Source organism: Hyaena hyaena, unplaced genomic scaffold (assembly GCF_003009895.1).
Source record: "Hyaena hyaena isolate Hyena2069 unplaced genomic scaffold, ASM300989v1 scaffold_228, whole genome shotgun sequence".
NCBI lineage: Eukaryota > Metazoa > Chordata > Mammalia > Carnivora > Hyaenidae > Hyaena > Hyaena hyaena.
Genome location: NW_024080860.1, coordinates 1,428,633 through 1,447,886, shown reverse-complemented (window position 1 = coordinate 1,447,886; position 19,254 = coordinate 1,428,633). Strand labels below are relative to the sequence as shown.

Below are 19,254 nucleotides of genomic sequence, written 5' to 3'. Positions count from 1 at the left end.
CTTCCTAGGGCTGACGAAATTGAAATGATCATGACGGACCTTGAAAGAGCAAACCAGGTAGGATACTCCACGGCCTCGGACTCAAAGTCACCACAGCACAGCCATTTCTGTCCTCTCGCGAGACCTTTCTCTCTGAGTCAGCAGGCCAGTTATTCTCGTGTTGTTTTACATACAACTATCAACGTCGATGCTTTCTCTGACACCCTAGAAGCACTCTGCTTGGTAGTGTTTGGGGTGGTCCCAGCGTCCCAGACTCTCGTGCTGAGGACCCACTGTGAAGTGGCCGCTGCTTTTCCTTTGTCTTAACCAATCTCTTACATGTCCGTCTCTGCCCCCGTGGCGGCCGTTAAGCTCCAGACTTCGTAGCAGTGATTCACGCCGCAGAGAAGTCTTTATCTCTGCCTTCGTGCGCAGCCTCCTCCCGGCTGGTATTTAAGTCTTTGCAGATGCTTTGGGGAAAGTACCCGGCACCGTGTCCAGCACAGAACACTACACGGTACCCCCTCGGCTGCCTGGATAAGATCGGGCCCCCCTGCAGACCCTCTTCCTTCCCCCCCCCCCGCCCCAGGACTCCACAGAACACATTCCATTTTCACAGACTGTGCTGCTGCTTTGGAGAGAAAGGCTTTCCGGTTTCTTGCCTTTGTTAGTGAGAAGACACGCCCAGAGCAGGGATGGATATTCTCACCCCCAGGAGGCCGCAGGCTGTGGCCTGTCCCCACTCGGTCACAGCGGGGTAGCAGCAGGCACAGGAGAGCTTAGCGGTTTGCCTTGGGTGGTCTGGGCAGGCACGACCCCCGTGGGATGAAAATCCTTCTCGGATCTGCGGTCCCCGCTTTCCACCTTGCAGCAGTTGCGTGGGCCAGCGGCCTCTTGGTGGCCAGCGCTGCTGGACCGCACCTTGGCGGGTGCTCAGGAAGTGTGTCCTTGTCCGTCGTTTCCAACAGAAACATCCCGGCGTCTGATTGGAATATGAAAGTCCGTTTATGCGTGGGAACGACCCTGGGGTGTGTAAGGAAACCGTGGGGATTCAGCGTCGCACACACAGACTCCCAGCTCAGGATCCTGGGCCTGGGCCGTAGAAGGCGCACATGGAGATGCACGGAATGAGTCACCCAAGCTAGAAGCATCGCATGATCGTTCTCCTGATAGTAATAGTATCTTCCTTTGTGCCTGGCTCTGTTCTGCGCACTTCACGCAAACCGGGTTGCTGAACCCTCACTGTAGCCCCCTGGGGTCAGTGCTCGTACGATTCCTATCTTCCAGACAAGGAAATTGAGGTCATGGCAGCTTGGGTAGAGCCCATGCGCCTCACCACCATATGCAGAGCCGGGGGTGCAGAACCGGCCTTTCTTCCAGATGGTCTCAGCCCCCAAGCGCACCCACCCCGATGGCTCCTCGCTGCAAAGCACTACTTCTGCTCCACCTCATGAAGGTGCTTAAGCGCTTATTTACCTTTATTTGCTGAATTTGCTTTAGCCCCTTTGCTTCTACTCAGCACAGCTCAACTTTGCAGAGGCCTTAACTTGGGAGCAGTTACTGAGAAGAGTTGACCTTCTCCACAGTTGCCATTGCGCGTCTCAGATTTGTTCCGCAGCCGGTCTTGGGCGTGCCTGTCGTTTTGAGGCACTTTGGGGTCGGTTCCAGTTTGTTAAACAGATGGCCTCATCCAGGGGTTGCCCAGACACTTGGTTCAGGTCCCAACTCGGTATTTGCTATTTGCTGGCCATGTAGCCTCAGGCAGTGTCTTAACTACTTCTATTTGTTTTAAAAAGAAAAGAAAAAATGGAGATGAGCTTTATAAAGGTGCTGTGGGAGAGAGGAGTTAAAGTCACAGAGACGGTGGAATTGTGGTTGCTGGGGGCGGGGGGACTTGTTTAATGGGTGCAAAGTCTCAGCTTCGGGAGATGAAAAGCTTGTGGAGATTGGTCACACAACAGCATGAATGTTCGTAACATGGCTGAAGCGTATGCTTAAAAATGGGTTAAGATGGTGCATTTTATATTGTATGTATTTTACCACAATTAAAATGTTTAAACCTTTTTTTAACGTAAGAAAGAAGGAGAGGGAATCATAACTGGTGGTTCTCTGCACAATTGTCTTGAAGGTTAGAGGTGAGAATGCCCAAGTAAGAAGCAGGTACTTGATAAATATTAGTTCTGTCGTTGCCAAAGTAGCACTGATTTGGCGGGAGAATTATAAAGTCCTGCACTAGGGAAATACCAGCATGGTGGGCACAGAAGTGTGGGGGAGTTCTCACTGCTAAAGGTGAGTTATAGCCTGCTGTGGCTGCTGAGAGAAATCAGTGCAGCCTCAGGCTGCATTAGTAGAGATAGAGTTTCTAGAATGAAGGAGGTAGTGTTTCTGTGCCCGTCTGCAGCAGTCCAGCCATACAATATAATATTGTATAATTATATTATACAGTAATACAAATTATAATATATTATAATTCCAGGGAATTATAATATATTGTGGAAACCACACTGTGAGGAAAAGGGTGCCTGGAATGCCCGGCCACAGCCAAGCTCGGAGGCTGGTGGGACGGAACGTACTCCCAGTGTAGAGAAGCCCACTCTCAGTCCTGGCTCCCCAGAGGGGCCCAGAGCTGCCTGCAGAGCTATGAAGGCAGATACAGGCCACCCCTTGTGGAGGGTATGGGGATCAGACACAGAGGGAACAGAAGGAGGGACTGTGCTCAAAGACTCCATGGGTTAGCAAGGAGAAAAATTCCCTAGGGGCCATGAGGACACTGAAGGGCACGGTGAGCTCTGTGGGTTCCAGAACATTCCAGCTAGAACAGGACGGTGCTGGGCGGGAGAGCGCATCCCCAGGAGGGGCTCTAGATCTAGGTGCAGGGGAAGGCCACTGTCAGAGAATGGCGGAGAATCACCGGCAGGAGCAAGACATCTGATCTGTGTTCTAGAAGGATCACCCTGGCAAACCCATTCTCATTCCCATCAGAGAACGGATGGGAGTGGAGAGAACGGAAGCCAGGAGAGCCATAAGCAGCTGTCGTGATACATCAGAGTAGAGGTGACTAGGGCCTGAAATGAGGTGGTCCTGGTGGAGAGGAGGCAGCAGGGCAGGAGGAGGGGCCGCCAGAGCCACACGGCCATGCAGGCACAGCCAGACATCTGGTTCAGCTGCCTTTCCCCATCAAGGGGAATCCCCGGGAGCAATTTACTAGTTCATTGGCATATAACGTTATTTTTGCATGAGGTTTATAGTCAGAACGTTCTACCGAGACCTGATGCTGTTTTATTGCCGAAGCACTAGTGTTTCTATTGCGGGAAAGCGGAAGGGGTGGCGGCAGCTGACAGCACCAGTCCCACTTACACCTATTTGTTGAAAGTCAAGGCGCTTGCATCAGCGCTCACCACCTTAATGGGTGGCACTGAAGGTCCAGAACTTTGGAGACTTTGTGGTGAACAAGAAGCCACAACTCTGTGCTTCGCGACCATGTCAAACCATCCGGGGCCTCAGTCATTCTGCCACTTGGCCAGCTGCGCCTTCACCTGGGAGCCCTTCAGGGCGGCTCTGATGTAAGTCCCAGCCCAGGGGGCGGCGGGGAGGTCCTTTCAGTGAGTGGTCCTCCCTGCTGCTAACCTGCCAGACACTTCTGGAAGAGACTGCCCCGCTGGGAGGGCCGTCCCCTTGAAGTCTCGTTGGGAAGCCGAGACGAAGAGCCAAGGCAAAGGGCCACAGCGATTCTCAGCCACACATGGCACTTTCTTCCACCAGGGTTTCTGTGTTCCCACGGGGAACGACTGGGCTTGAGACCCAGACCTCCCGTTTCCCAGCCGTGCGGCCTTGAATGAACCCCTAGGCTCCCAGTGCGCTACCCCGTCTATAGAACGAAGGTAGTAATTCACACATCTGAGAGAACACTGCTGGAAAGCAGTGTTCGCTGAGGAAATTTTAAAGATCTTACTGGCTTTTTACTCAATCCTACCGGCTTTTAATGCAACGATTCATGATTTGGGCGGCACCCCCTCCAGCAGACAGAAAGGACTGAGATGCTGTACAAAATGGAAGCCTTTTCTACGCAGAAGAAGGAAGGACAAGGAAAGGACAGATTGTTTCAGGCAAGGTCACCTTCCTGCGGGGGGGTGGAGGGGGCCTGTCCGTTGGGCAGATGACCTCACTAGTGCTGACCAGGAAATTCCAGATTGATGGGTTAGAGGTCACATTCCCAGGAGACGCCTACTCTACAGTTAGGTTAAGGTCTTCAGTCTCCATTTGCTGATTTGGGGCTTGGCACAAGTGACTCCATTTGGAGCCTGTTGTCTCTTTTTTAACAATTTGTCCTTTTTTTTTTTTTTTTTAATGTTTACTTGTATATTTTGAAAGAGAAAGCGTGGGGGAGGGGAAGAGAGAGAGAAGAGAGAGAGAATCCCAAGCAGACTCTGCACTGTCAGCCGTGAGACCGTGGGGCTCAAACTCACAAACCATGAGATCAGAAGTCGAGAGTCAGACACTTAACCGACTGAGCCACCCAGGCGCCCCAGCAATTCCTCCCTTTTGATCAGACTCCTGAGAGACGTGATCAAAACGTAAGGCATCAGTGCCATTTTGAGCCACCACTCTGTCGCTCTCACTGCCTTGAATGATCCGTGGGACAGTCCTAGGTCATGATGTTTTTTGTGGAATTCCTATGGTGGTCACAGGGTCACGAGTTCAGCCTCACAGTTGCTTCAGGGGTTATTCGTTCCTTTTCTGATATTCCAACCTTAGGGAGATCATTTGCTTGACGGTTAGTGGTTTCGAACATGCATTTAAAACTTTGGAGAGAGGACGGAGCACAGGGAAGTTTCTGTGACTGTTAGAAGCAGGAGAATTCCCAGTGTCTGGAATGCACTTCGGAGCCATGGTCCCCAAGACCCAAACCACTCAAAATCAAAGAACTCAAAGAAACATCCTGTTGAAAGAGCCGCCTGTCTAAGCCAGGTGGCTTGCTCCACGGTTTCATGTAAACGAGTGTCTGCATTCCCAGAAGTGTTCCTCCAGGTGCAACAAGTGACGTTGGCCACAGCACAGACCCCTCGTTCAGCCAGAAGATGACCGAGGGCTGTCCTCTTATCAAGAACAACCTTGGCCAGAGAGTCTAATAGAGCTTAAGCAACTATTGCTTAAGCTGCGGAGTGCCCAGTACTTTTCATGAGTTCAGGAGATGTTCCTGAACTTACTTGAATTTACTGCTAACCAGGGACCAGGGAAGTAGGGCCCAGCCGAAGGAAGCAAATCCTGACTCACAGAGGCCTCCTGATCTGTGGACAGTTAGGGCACACGCGATAACCCTAAAAGGCACTGCCCAGTTATGTGCCAGCTGGCCATGCCTTCGCGGGCCCGGAGAGAATGGTAACCACCCCCAGACAGAAACTGATCCCATCAGGGCACAAAGCATTCCTGCTAAGGTGACGCCATTTGTGGCCAGATGGAGTTTTTTACAACAAATCCAGCAGTCTAAAAGGCAAAGGTTACCCTGCACCCCTCAACCCTGCAGTGGCCTAGGAGATAAGGAGATGGTACTGTCTTCCCAGAGAGCCAGATCCAGGAATGGAAAGGAAAAGAAAGAGTTTCATGTTTAGTTAAAGCCTGAGGTCTCCATCCAGCATCAGGGGCAGAAGCAATGTACGTCAATGTCCACCGCTTGTCTCCCCAGTTATTTGATGCCAAGGGTCTCTAGTGCTCATAGGAGACCAGCTGCCAGGTGGAGCCTTCTTCAGCTGTGAGATGTGGACCCAAGCTTCAGGTCCCCAGACCCCGGCTGCCAACTGGATGATGAGGAGGGCCCAGCATAGTCCCTTCCAAGGAGATTCAGGGGCAGTGTTTGTTCCTCATCATTCCAGATCAGAAGGCTAGGAGAAGATTAAAAACGCTAGTTTCGAGAGTCCAGGCCAGATATTTGAGGAAACTCGAAGAATTCAGGATCCAGCCCAATTTTCAAGTCTGTCACAAAACCTTAAAGACAACAGGATTAGAATCATACCCATGAAGGTGCAAGCATAATTTTTCTTTCTGCAATTACCCCTATTCTTTTTTTTACTATAGATCATCACAGCAAAAGTAATTTTACATTCAGTTCGGCCTGATTAAGTGCAGTGAGGATAGTGACCGACCACATAAGCCTCTCTGTGGTTTCAAAGCTAGAACATTGTAAGCAGAGAACGAGGTTGATTTTATTTTTTAAGGGGCCTTATTTATTGGGCCCATACAGTCAACCTTAGTTCCTTTAAGCTATCCGGTCATATGTGAGTCTAGGCATGTCTCTCTTAAATACGACAAGTGAGTCAAAGCCAATATTTCCAGTTGTGTCCTGTTCCAAGGAGAATGCGTTCTCATTGGACTTATGCAAATAACTAATTATATCCCCGTGAAAAGAATAAAGTTTCTGAATTCTGGGGGGATCAGCTCAGGAGAAAAAGCAAATGTTTCATCTTTGTTTACAAAGCTACACTTGACCAAATTGCTGTGTGAGAAAAGTTTCCTTCTATATGAAAAAACAAAACATCAGTGTTTTAAACAGGAAGTCATAAAAGTCACAGCCCTCCTCCGTTCTTTCATTTCCTTGTTATTAATCCTCATTCTGCTTGAATCCAGTTTTTCTTTTTTCTTTTTTTTTTTTTTTTCCATTAGTTCTGGAAATTCTTAGCCAGTTCAGTTTTATGATCTTCAAGTTATCTGGAATCTGGACTTGTCAAAGTTCATTGCATGAAGCCCCATGAAGACGAAGCACTTTTGTAGGAAAACTTTGGCAAATGCATCCGGGTCAGACAGTAACTCTCTGTAAATGACAGAGACTTGAAAATGTCCATCGTTAAAGATATGCTGAGGGGCGCCTGGGTGGCTCAATCAGTTGAGCGTCCCAGTTTGGCTCAGATCATGATCTCACGGTCATGAGTTCGAGCCCTGCATCGGGTTCTGTGCTGACAGCTCAGAGCCTGGAGCCTGCTTCAGATTCTGTGTCTCCCTCTCTCTCTACCCCTCCCCCACTCATGCTCTGTCTCAAAAATAAACATTAAAACAAAATTTTTTTAAAAATCTGCTGAGAGTTCACTTGATAAGGAATTATAGTTATTTCTGTGATGTCTGACATTTTAAGATAACTGGAATCATGACATAATACCAGAACAAATCAGATTTCTAGAAATTTCATGCAATTTCTGAAACACTTACATACCTATATGAATAAAGAAGGTTTAGTATTACATTTTATATGACAACATTTTCCCATGTGATTTCACATACCAAATAAGCCAAGTCAGTGTAACAGCTCCCTTTTTGTAAGGTCAGAGAACAAATCTGTTGAGACGTCTGTCCAAGGGGCCCTCTGGAAAATCTCAAAGTTAGTTGAAAGTCAAAAAGAGTTCATTTAGTGGGCACTTGGGTGGCTCAGACAGTTAAGTGTCCGACTTCAGCTCAGGTCATGATCTCATGGTTCATGAGTTCCCATGTGTCTCCCTCTCTCTCTGTCCCTCCCCACCTCATGCTCTGTCTCTCAGAAATAAATAAAAGCATTTAAAAAGATGAAACACTTTTTAAAAAAAAAAAGAGCAACCAGTAGTTGAAGAAAACTTTGTCCTTTTTTAATTTTTTAAATATTTTTAAGTTTATTTTGAGAGAGGGAGGGAGAGAATCCCAAGCCGACTCCATGCTGTCAGCACAGAGCCCAACACGGGGTTCAAGCTCACAAACCGTAAGATCCTGACCTGAGCTGAATCAAGAGTCAGACACTTAATCGAATGAGCCACCCAGGCACCCTAAACATTGTCCTTTAAAAAAATTTTTTTAATGTTTTATTTATTTCTGAGAGAAAGCGAGACAACCTGAGCAGGGGAGGGTCAGAGAGAGAGGGAGCCACAGAATCTGAAACAGACTCCAGGCTCTGAGCTGGTTTTCAGCACAGAGCCCGACACGGGGCTCAAACCCACGAACCGTGAGATTATGACCTGAGCCAAAGTCAGCTGAGCCACCCAGGCACCCTAAACATTGTCCTTTTAAAATAGAGAAAAACAAATTCTAATTTTGCACTATTACTTTTGATGTTAAAAGCCATTTAACTTTATTAAATTTGTTCTAATCTTAGCTAGCTTGATTGACCACACATGAAAATCTCTTTCCAGAGACTTATTTTCCGCAAATCTCTACCTTTCTCTTTCACATTCAGATTTTGCTATATGTTTTCCCTCTTTCCCATTCTGAAATAAACAGCTTAAGCCAAAGTTACTTTCTTCTCCCTCAACGCAAATGCCTTTCCCATTCCTCACACCTTCTTGGAGTGAAAACACCCCTCTTACTTTCTTTACCTATGGAAATACTCCCTTTATTATTGCTAGCAGTTTAATTACATATATTAGAATTTTTAACCCTTCAAAACCTTTCATTGGCAGTGGAAATGAAGAAGTAAGAAATGGGGAACTTTACGTCAGCAGTCTGTGGCCTGGCAGATTTGTAGATGACAATGTATAATTTCTAGGACCGTGCTTTCTCATAAATTTTTCAGTGGGGCACAAAATGTGTTCTACCGGCCGACCCAAATATCTCTGGTTCCTCAGTAAAGGGAACCCAAAAGTGGATAAACCTGTGTTCAGTGATTAATTAGCCTTTTGCAGTGAGTCTCTCAGTGAAGCTGTTCTGGAATTTGGAAGCATTTTGGCGGCTTCTGCTCGCCAGTTAAGTAGGTATCCTGTTCTGTTTGTTTGTTTTGGGGGCCCTGACTTTCCAGTGCACTCCTTAAATGATCTTCTCTAACTAGAACATTCTTCATAATGGCCATGATAATTCCATGTTGTTTTTAATAAACATTTCTGTAGGTATTTAAAGTTTCTGAAACTCTAATTCCTAGACAGAGAAGAAGCAGGTGTGCCAGCAGGTAGTACGCTCAACTCCTTAGAATTGTTCTTATTACTACTATTTTAGCTAAGCCTTTGGGCCTTTTGGAGCCAAACTAAGACCTAAAAGGGATAGGCCGCCAGGTTGGGAGTTGCGTGATGTTTAACGGCATTACCCCACCACGTGGAAATTTCCTTGAGGTTGACAGGTGCACTGGTGTTGCTGTAACTCATTTCTAACTCATCCTGAAACAGGAAGTCTTAGGGTTAGGTAGGTCTAAACCGGGACTCCAGGGACCAGCACAGGGCCACCTTGGGACACATGGCAAGAGTGTCTCCTCCCCGGTGTACAGTAGACTTTTCTGATTTCCCTTCTGCAGAATCACTGGAGCCGGGTCACCTCTGGGGTGCTGGCTCTTCTCCAGAGTCACATGTGGGTACTGCTTTGGAAGGATGACTTGGGTTGGTTCACACTTTCCAGAGCAATGGAGTCCATCCCCTCTGGGAGGCTCGCTTGATGGCCTTGCTAGCCTCCTGTGCTCGCTCGCTCTCTGTGTCATCTCCTTCCTCCAGAGGCCTTGTGGGGAGCATGCCAAGAGGTCATCCCCAAGGGGAGCTTTCCTTCTCCTTGAAATTGTCCACATAGGGGGTTATTTGTCCTTGAGTGTGGTAGCCAGAAAAATGGTCCCAAAAGATGCCACTTGCCAAACCCCACAACTTGTGACTATGTTAACGTACCTGGCATGGGAGGGGGTAAGGCTGTTAACAGCTGACCTTGAGGTGGGGAGATGACCCAGCTGTGTGTGAGTGGACTGAGTATAATCACAGGGTCCTCAGATGCAGAAGAGTCAGGGTGATAGGCTGGCTTCGAAGATGCAGGAAGGGGCTGCGTGCCAAGGAACGCAGGTGGCCTCCAGGAGCCAGCAGTGGTCGGAAAACACCTTCTCCCCCAGAGCCTCCAAAAGGAGTGCAGCCCTGCCCACACCTTGATCTGAGCCCAGTGAGACCCAGTGCAGACTCCTGACAGAGATAATAAATTTGTGTCGTTAAAATTGGCTACATTTGTAGTAATTCGTTCCAGCAGCCTTAGCAGAGTGATTCGGTGGGGGGGCCTGCTTGCTCACAGACTCGTGCTCTGAGCCAGGGCCCACCTGCGGAAAGCCATGGGTCCACCTGAAGGCTCAGGCCGCTGCCGGCTCGTGTGGCTGCTCTGTCGCTGGAGAGACTCACTGCAGGGACCCCAAAGGCTTCACCTGAAATGGGTAAACTGGGAAACAGATTGGATTCTGTCATGTCTCAACCACGGTTTTGGGGGGAGAAAACACGCCTCCCTGGGGAATGCCCAACCACAGGCACCGTTCCATGGGCCTGGGGCCTGCGTTTCACACCAGGCTGTGTCAGGCCTCACCAGCCCTCCCCGGGGCCTTCACTGCCCCGCCAGCCCAGCTGTCTGGGGCTCTGCCTCGCCCCGCGCTCTCTGGCCCACCCCCATGCCCCTCTTCCACATTTCATGAATCACATTTTTCAGACTTGATCTAGAAATAGCTGTCGGCATTGTATATTCACATTCTAACGTGTCCTTCTTCGGGACGGAGTTTAGGGAAAAGCATTCTTTCCTGCCTTCCTGGGGGCCCTTCAGGAACCCTTGAGGAGTTGGGAGGGGTCTCCTGGGGCCTTCCTTTAGGACGAGGAGACACCCTGAACACCCGAGACGCAGAGCCAGGAGTTGGGCCACACGTGGGGATCGTCACTTCTTTCTGGTAGACATTGACTGACAGAAGAATTCTTGAAACAAGGTGCTTCTAGTCGCTTCCTCCCTTCCGGATGACCGCTGAAGACCACCTACAGTGTCTGGTCATCATTCCTTTTGGATTAGACCCCCATCCCCTCGTGGTGGGCACTGTTAGGCCCTTGGCTCACATTACCTCCTGGGTCCTCAGCTGGCCCGTGACAGCCCATGAGGCGGCTGTTTCTGTGTTTGTATCCGGGTCACCGGCAGGTGCCGGCTGTGTCCCCGTTTGTCCGTGTGCCCTCCTCCCTCACTATCCCCTGTGTACTCAGCGTTACTCTCCCTCCCAGGGAAGTACGACAGCCAGCAAAGGAGGGGGGCAGCTCTGGTTCTGCAAGGTGCTGCTGTCATCATGGGATGGCCTCGCAATCCCCCCCAAGGCCATGCCAGCTGCCGGCCTGCACCCTGGCCTCACCCCGCAGCTCTACCTGGGCCGGGCAGGGAGGGGCGAGGAAGGAGCTAGGGGTCTCGTGGCAGCCTCAGCTCCGTGTCTGGGCTTCTGGGTCAGAAAACCCCGCCGCCTCCCGCCTGCCATCGCTGATGCCAGTTCTTAGAAACCCTTCATCTGGCTGGATTGTGGTCCTCAGGAAGACGGAGGCCCTGCAAGCAGGTGACCGCGCAGCACCCCTTCTTTCCGTCTCCGCCGCCAGCAGTGACCCTGAACCTAGAGCTGCAGGAGCGAATTCTGCCTGGCTGCTCCCACTCCATCCTTCAGCTGCTTTTAGGCTTGCTTTTTTGTGTGTTTTTTGTTTTTGTTTTTTAGTCTGCTTTGTGCCTGTTTTGATGTGCAAGCCATCTCAGCTCCTTTTGTGTGGTTTTTGATGCCCTCAGGGCATAAGTCCCAAACAAATCCTAAAAACTCTAAACCGTCAAAACGCTGCCCTGAAGTAACTAAGTCAAGCCAAATGTGAGAAAAGGCCGCAACCACCATGGAGAGGCCACAGAGTGACTCTGCACATGAACTTGGAGACAGGATGAGGTGCTGAAGCTCTGGAGAAATTCCGCAAACCGAGGAAAAAATCCTCAACAACCAGATCCCTTGTTCTGTGAACGGCCCAACCTGAGGTGGGGGGCGGGGGGGTGGACAGCTAAATGTCCATATGAGAGCCTTGCCGTGAACTGGCTGCCTGGGCCTGCCCAAGCTCTGCTGGTTCCAGAATATTCCCAGGCGGGGCAAGGTGGGCGGCGTGGCCTCACTGGCTGCTCCCAGAACAGCTTCTCCACTAGCCTAAGAAGTAGTTTTCCTGGTCAGAGATACTAGAAATAAGTCAGAGAACACCTCATTCCTGGCAGAGTTGTGGAGATTTTATGCCCAAGGGTTCAGCCGACTAGGAAAGGAAGAGTAAATTTTTCAGTCGCAACAACGGGATTATCAGAAAAACGTGGAGTGGCCCATCTGGAACTCTTTCTCACTGAAGAGGAGGCTTTCTGCAGAAAGTGAACCAGAGATCACCCCTGCCATCGTCGCCACGCCGGTCACATTGTCGCCTTTCTCTTCCCGACGGGCCCTTCTAGATTCTGTTTGGAGCAGAGGGTGGGAGGCGGCTGTGTGAGCACAGACGGGCCTGGCCAGGCGCCATGTGAATTAGATGGGGTGAGGCTCCAGGCGCCCCTGGAGAAGCCGGGCCGACGGCCATCAGCACCACCCAGGGCGGAAGGAACTGCTGTCAGAAATACCCTAATTTGTCTGCCCACAGAGATAGATTCGCAGAGCAAGCATGCGTCAGGATCGCCCAGGGCTGCCAGGCCCCAGGCCCCAGCCAGCTCGACTGACGGGGCCCTTCTGGATTCCCTTCTTCAGTTCTTTCAGCAACGAGTCGACACGTGCTGTCATGCCGCACAACCAGAAAACACATGGAGCAGCCCTGCTCAGCCAGGCTTTCCTTGTTCATCTCTTCTATGAGCGCTACGTGAGGTGGGTGGAAAGAGGCAGCGTGGGATTTGCCGGCCGCACGCCGGGGCTGCCGTTCTCCACCCATCTTAGGGTTCCGCCCCCCTCGTAGTTACAGCATTAGGACGAGCACATTCATAAAACACTTGTGGCTGCGTTGTGTGTACAGTACGCCTCGGCGGATGCTAATCCCCGCGAGGTCCCTGAGAAGGTGACGGTGTCCCCAGTTCTAATGGGGAAGGTAGCGCAGAGGTGGGCAGAGGTAACTCACCCCGGTCCCTCTGCTGCTGCACCATGAAGTCTTCTTGTGGCGGAGGGCGCTGGCGTGGCCCAGTCCCATCCAGTGGGACATCCTGCTTTGCCATCCAGTTCTCATCCGGGAATGACATGCGAATAGCAGACAGGTCCACCCTTTCCTCCTCGAGCCCCCTTTCTCCTCACCCCCTGTGGGCCCAGGGCCACCCTCCTGCCCCAGCCCCGGGCGGCCCTGGCCACCTGGCAGTGCCGGCATCGGTCAGCTTGGTCAGGTGAAGGGTTAAATATGTTGAAACAAGCCCAGCCCTCCCAAAAAAAGTGACATTTACACCCTGTACGTTTATGGAAATACTTGCCGAAGGAAAACAACCACAACATTGTGCGTGTTTTTAGGAAAAGAACGGCCAAAGTGTCTTTAATTCACTGTTTACCCGTGAGAATTACTCCCAGGAGTGATCCTGCAATAAAATCTTCTTGGTCTATGAGAATAGAAAGAAATTGAATCAAAAGACTCTATTTCCACTTGTATTTATTCAGTCTGGGAAATGCAGTGGGCCGGAGCATTAGTATCAGCAGGGGACTCCTTGCTCCTAGCGTTAAATTACTGTCATAATCGCTCAATTATTTCTTCCTTGTACTGTTTAAAATAAAAATCCATCACATTCTATGTTTTTTTCCAGCATTTATTAGGTTGAGTGTTTAGGAAAATCAATTATAGTCAGTCAGGCATGAATTGATGAATGTTCTTGTAATAATTGTCAGTTGTTAAACTGAATGTACTTTCTCTTCTCACTCTTTTCATTTCCTTCAGAGGGCAGAGGTGGCCCAGAGAGAGGCGGAGACCTTGCGGGGACAGCTCTCGTCGGCCAACCACTCTCTCCAGCTGGCCTCGCAAATCCAGAAGGCGCCGGACGTGGTGGGTAGCCTGGCCCTGTGGGGACCCTGTCGGCCTCGCATCCGCACCTCTGTGCCGCGAGTGTTCCATTTGGGGGGAAATACCGTAACCAGTAATGCTGGGTCGGTGCAGAATGCTTCGGACAGTCTGGGGATGGGACTTGTTAGGGTCAGAGGAAGAGCCCTGCTGATAGCACATCGGTGCTGCCTGGCCACCAGCCCAGCATAGAGGCCATGACGGGAGACAACCCTCCCCGCCCCAGAGAGAGTGCCTTCCCCGTCAGGCCCCTGGGGAGACGGCTGGCGGGGGGCTGGGGGCATGAAACGAGCCTTGCCAGAAGTACACCAGAAAATAGGAGGTTTGGTCTTCACCTCGGTGTGTCCTTTCAGAATGAAAAAGCAGTTGGTGATGAGCAGGGTGGGCCTAAGAGGTAATAACGCAGGTAACGCGCTCTGAGGCTGCGTAAGAGCAGAATCTCTCTGGAAGTGCCAGCATTCCGAAGGAGTGAGGCACACGTCTCAGTCCTTTCTTTGGTTCTGGATTTTTCTAAGATTAAAAAAAATTGTTCTCAGCCAGAACTTTCCCAGCTCAATAAGGCAGCTTTGACCTATCAGGTTACAGGCTCTCGCCTTCGGCTCCGTGCAGTGATTTAGGGCAGCAAGTAGTGAAAACCTCCATATTGGAGCCGCTCCCTGGGGTCAGACCCCAGCGCCGCACCCCAGCACCGCATGCCTTTCCTCAGCTGTGTGACTTGGGGCAAGTAGCTTACCTTCCCTGAGCCTATTTCATCACTGGTTTTGTAAGGGTTCAGGACATTCTTATGAGCAAATCGCTTCAAATAAGGCCTGACCCATAGTCTGTGTCAGTCTGCTCTAGCGGTTACTCTTACTGTGGCTGGCCTCGCCAGCTCTGATCCGGGAGTCCTGAGTTCAAAGCTCTGACTCGTCACCTGTTTGCTCACAGCCCTCAGGTAGTCAGACTTGTGCAGCCTCCAGTTTCCTTATCGGCAGAGTAGGAGTGAGTAGCCCTGAGGCCCTTTAGCTCTTGTCGCCTGTGGTGGGTGAATTGTGCCTATAAGAGTCCTTTTCTTTAACAAAGAGGTACAGAGCGCCCGCCATGTGCCGGGACCCACAGTGGACAGTAGAAGAGCAAGGGAGGGCGAGGGGGGAGCCAGACCCTTCCAGAGAGGGCACAGTCTAACTGGAGACTTGCTGCTGTGATAACTCATGTGTCAGCCAGACGGCCGTTTTTCCACCTTCACCTGTGAGGCAGATGTTTCATATCTTTACCTAGAGGAAGAAGCGGGGGTTCTGGAGTGGGAACCCCTTCCTCCAAAACGCTTGGCCCCCAGGGGCTAAGCCAGGACTCGACTGGGTCTTTGTAAAATTATTCCCTAGGAGCAAACCTAAAGCAGAGTTTTAGTGCTGGGACCCCTTTTTAAGAATGGGTTTTCGGGCCCCCAAGTGGCTCAATCGGTTAAGCATCCGACTTCGACTCAGGTCATGATATGAGGGTTCATGGGTTCAAGCGCCACAATGGGCTCTGTGCCCCCCTCTCTCTCTGCCCCTGCCCTGCTCGCTCTCTCTCTCCCCCCCCTCAAAGATAAATAAGGTGTTAAACATTTTTTTAAAAAGAATGGGTTTTCATAGTCTTTCTTTAAGTTAACATTAAATTTTTAAAATTAATTAATTAGGGGCACCTGGGTGACCCAGTGGGTTAAACGTCCAACTTTTTTGGCTCAGGTCACAATCTCATGGTTCATGAGTTTGAGCCCTGCATTGGGCTCTGTGCTGTCAGTGCAGAGCCCACCTCCAGTACTCTGTCCCTCCCCCACTTGCACTGTCTCTCTCTCAGAAATAAACATTTTTAAAAATCATTTAAAATAACATTAATTAGGGGCGCCTGGGTGGCTTAGTCGGTTAAGCGTCCGACTTTCGCTTAGGTCATGATCTCGCGGTTCGTGGGTTCGAGCCCCGCGTCGGGCTCTGTGCTGACTGCCAGCTCAGAGCCTGGAGCCTGTTTCAGAGTCTGTGTCTCCCTCTCTCTCTGGCCCTCCCCTGCTCACGCTCTCTCTCTCTCTCTCTCTCTCCTAGAAATAAATAAAAAACATTTAAAAAATAAAAAAAAATAAAATAACATTAATTAGTTAATATTAAAGAAAACATGACATACGGTTTTCAGAAAACAAAAATTTTTCACTCGAGCCATCCCAGTTTCATGGACCCTGATATTTCACCTGAACTGTCCCGCGGGCTCTGTCACCGTCCCCTGCTCCAAGCGCACCTCCCTGGACCCAGCGCCATGGCCAAGGCGGGAGGCAGCCCTCGAGGAAGGAGCCGGTGCGGCCTCTCACGGCCTCTGCGGTTGCCTCGGGTTCTCCGGAGAAAGCCGCCGTCCTAGAGCGTCCCCAGGGGCCTCCCGAGCTACAGGTTGTGATGGCAGGGCTTCTGGCACCGTCTTGGGCTGCCGCAACCAAAACATTTCAGAAGGAAATGAATGTTTTTGCAGGTAGAGTCAGTTGTGGGTCCTTGAGGCGCTTAAACACTTCATCATGGGCTAAGTGCAGTGTTTACATGGCCCCGCTTCAGTCTTCTAAGAGCGGCCCTGCCAGCACCACCACCCCCCACCCCCACCCCCGGGCGTGCGTTCCCAGCAGCTCCAGCCCCAGCCCGTCGGGGAGCAAACATAGGAAACTGGGCCAGCGGGAAAATATCTGTTGGGCTTGGCTGGCAGGACTCGGCAGAGAAGCATTGGAGTCTATCGATGTAGCAAAAGCCAAAACCGATCCGTTGGGTGTCTTAAACAGAATCGCCCGTTCTGGAAGGTGAGCCGCCTCTCGGCGCGTTCTTGCTCTGCGTTAGGGGCCTCGCCGGGGCTTTATATGATTGTCTCATCTATGCCTTGAGACACCACAGTCATTAGAGGTAGGTTTTATTATCCTCGTTTTACAAGCAAGGAAACAGGCTCAGAGGAGTTCAGTGATTTACCCAAGGTCACAGAGCTAGAAGATGGCCAAGCAGGAATTCGATCCCAAGCCATCCTGCTCCATAAAGCGTTCGGTTCCCCCCACATCGAGCTGCTCTCCGTCATGTGTGTTGAATGAGACGGGACATATTCAAGACGGGTCCTTTGCCGAGTCTTTCTAGACCAGTATTAGTTCAGGGCTCTGGGGCACCACACCAGACCACCCCTTGACCCTAAACAAACCGTAATAGTAGGAACCACACCCATCTATCAGGTGAACCTCCCAGGTGAATCCACCAGATGGAATCGGCCTACTTTTGGCCACTTGCTGCTGGCAGAAATACAGCAGGTCAGTAGGAAAGAGGAGTACAGCCGAGGTCCCTGTGGCCTCATCTTCCCCTGCTGGGGTAAATCTGAGTAAGGTATTATTAGCCCAGGTGCAGGCATCAGCCTCTGAGTCTGGGGTCCTAGGCGCAATGTCTGTTTCCCAGTTGGATTTTCCCTGTCTCGCATAGGCTCTGATAACCCGTTCCTATTTGATATGGAAATGACCTCCAGATAAAAGAGCTCATTATGTCACTTATCAAGGACTCAGACTCAGACACACACAGAGGGGAGGTGAACAGGGTTCAAAGGGACATAACTCCGTGGGGTCCTCCACCAGTAGCTTCTGCTTTTATGTTCTTTTTTTCCCTTTGGATTGTCCTCATCTTAAGGCCTTCCTTTTCTTTTTACAGTTGTGGGGGGGAGGGGATTACGTTTATTTATTTTGAGAGAGACAGAGACCGCATGAGTGGCGGGGGGGAGCAGAGAGAGAGAATCCCAAGCAGGCTCCATGCTGCCAGCACAGAGCCTGACGCAGGGCTCGAACTCCCAAAACTGAGACCATGACCTTGAGCCTAAATCAAGAGTCGGGACACTTACTGACTAAACCACCAGGCACCTCCTTTTTATAATGCTTATTTTATTTTTTTAATGTTTACTTTTGAGAGAAAGGGAGTGCAAGTGGAGGAGGGGCGGAGAGAGAAGGGGGCAGATGATCTGAAGCGGGCTCTGAGCTGTCAGCACAAGGCCCGATGTGGGGCTCAAACTCAAAAACCGCAGATCAGGACCTGAGCCAAAGTCAGACATTGAACCGACTGAGCCACCCAGGTGCCCCTACAGTGGTTTTAGACTCTACAGAGTATTTGCACGCATCCTCTCTGGCTCCTGAGCCGCCAGAGCCCCCACCCCCACAACCTGGCACCCATGAAGAGTGTAGGACCCCCTCTGGGGGCCTGGCTGTGGCACCCACCCGGGCCTCTTGTCAGACTTGGAGAAGGCAGTCTCTCTTCCTTCCTTAAGTAGCTTGTCCAAGCCAGGGTCCTGACCCTGAACCCCGTGAGACTCACCAGGGAGTCCCTGGGTCCCTACCCCACATCCCCTGAGCCTCTGTCTCCAGGGTTGAGCCCAGGGCCCATACATTTGCTGAAGCCCCTGGGTGAGTCGGGTGCAGCTGAATTGAGGCCCAGACAGACATAAGGGAGCCGGCCGTGTGGCCTTCTGTGATCGTCTCCTGGGCCCTTGTCTGCTTCTTCCTTATCGCCCGTGCGTCTTCACCACAGGGCAGCCAGGAGGTGAGCCACGTTTGGGCCTCAAGTAGAACGAGCTTCTCTGTCTTACTTCCAAGGTCTTACTGCTTTTGGGTGGATGATCTCATCTCATTCTGCTTATGTAAGACACAAATGGCTCTGGCTGTGTTACGCATGTGGAATCTGGCCTGGGTGCCTGAGACGTAGTTGATGTGCCCAAGGTCACACAGCCAGCTTGTGGCCAGGCCAGACTAGGCCCCTGGCATTGAGCAGAAGGCCCCCTGGAACTGCCTGCCCCCAAGTCCCCATCCTGAGTCCAGATTCAGCACTGAGAGCTGCTGTTTTTACACATATCATGTGAACCACTTATCCCTGGTCCATGAACTTGCCCTTGCCCATCTAAAACCCCAGATCCCGCCATTCGGCTTGTTTTACCGACTCTCCCTGAGAGCACTTGAAACCGTTATCATGGCTGGCATCCCTCAGGTTGGAAAATTGATTGATAAATGAGATACTGTGGCCTAATCTCTACCCCCGTGAGTCTGACCTCCCCGGATATCCCTCCCATCACGTCCCCTCCCTGCTCCCTCAAGCCCGCCACCACAACGTGCCTCTGGCTGCCCTTCCAAACAGTCGGTCACCAGCAGGTGGCAAAGGACTCAGTCCTTTTCGAGGTGGTCTCGGCATCACTCCCCTCCATGCCCTGTCTCTGCTCTCCCCACCCTCCTTGCCCTCCTGTGATGCCCCCACCCTGAAACGGAGCCCCTCTTCCTTCTGACAACTCCTGGCAGCCCTGCCACCCCCTTCTGTCCGTCTCACGGCTCCCAGGTGCTTCTGTCACTGGTGTCTCAGGCACTGCCAGGAGGACTCGTCTCAAGTCCCCACGGCTCCTCGTTGGCTGGGGTGGTGCTTCCCAAACTCTGTGGCCAAGGATGGGTTTCGTTCGCTTGTTCATTCCCGATCCGCGGCAGACCGAAGGCCTTGTGAAAGACCGTGTCACCACAATGCCGAATACAAGCTTCTAAGTGCTCACTCTGCACGTCTCTGCACGTGTCCCC

General features: G+C 51.1%; 1 protein-coding gene across 8 annotated transcripts in view; it reads left to right on the top strand.

Annotated features, from left to right (window-relative positions):
* CUX1 (cut like homeobox 1) overlaps positions 1–19,254 on the top strand; it is a 364,880-nt gene that overhangs the window by 255,497 nt on the left and 90,129 nt on the right. For all 8 annotated transcript variants that reach the window (XM_039243512.1, XM_039243511.1, XM_039243513.1 and 5 more), the window contains 2 exons: positions 9–57; positions 13,578–13,682. In XM_039243512.1, coding sequence (XP_039099443.1) covers positions 9–57; positions 13,578–13,682 — 154 coding nt within the window. The remainder of the gene's footprint in view (positions 1–8; positions 58–13,577; positions 13,683–19,254) is intronic.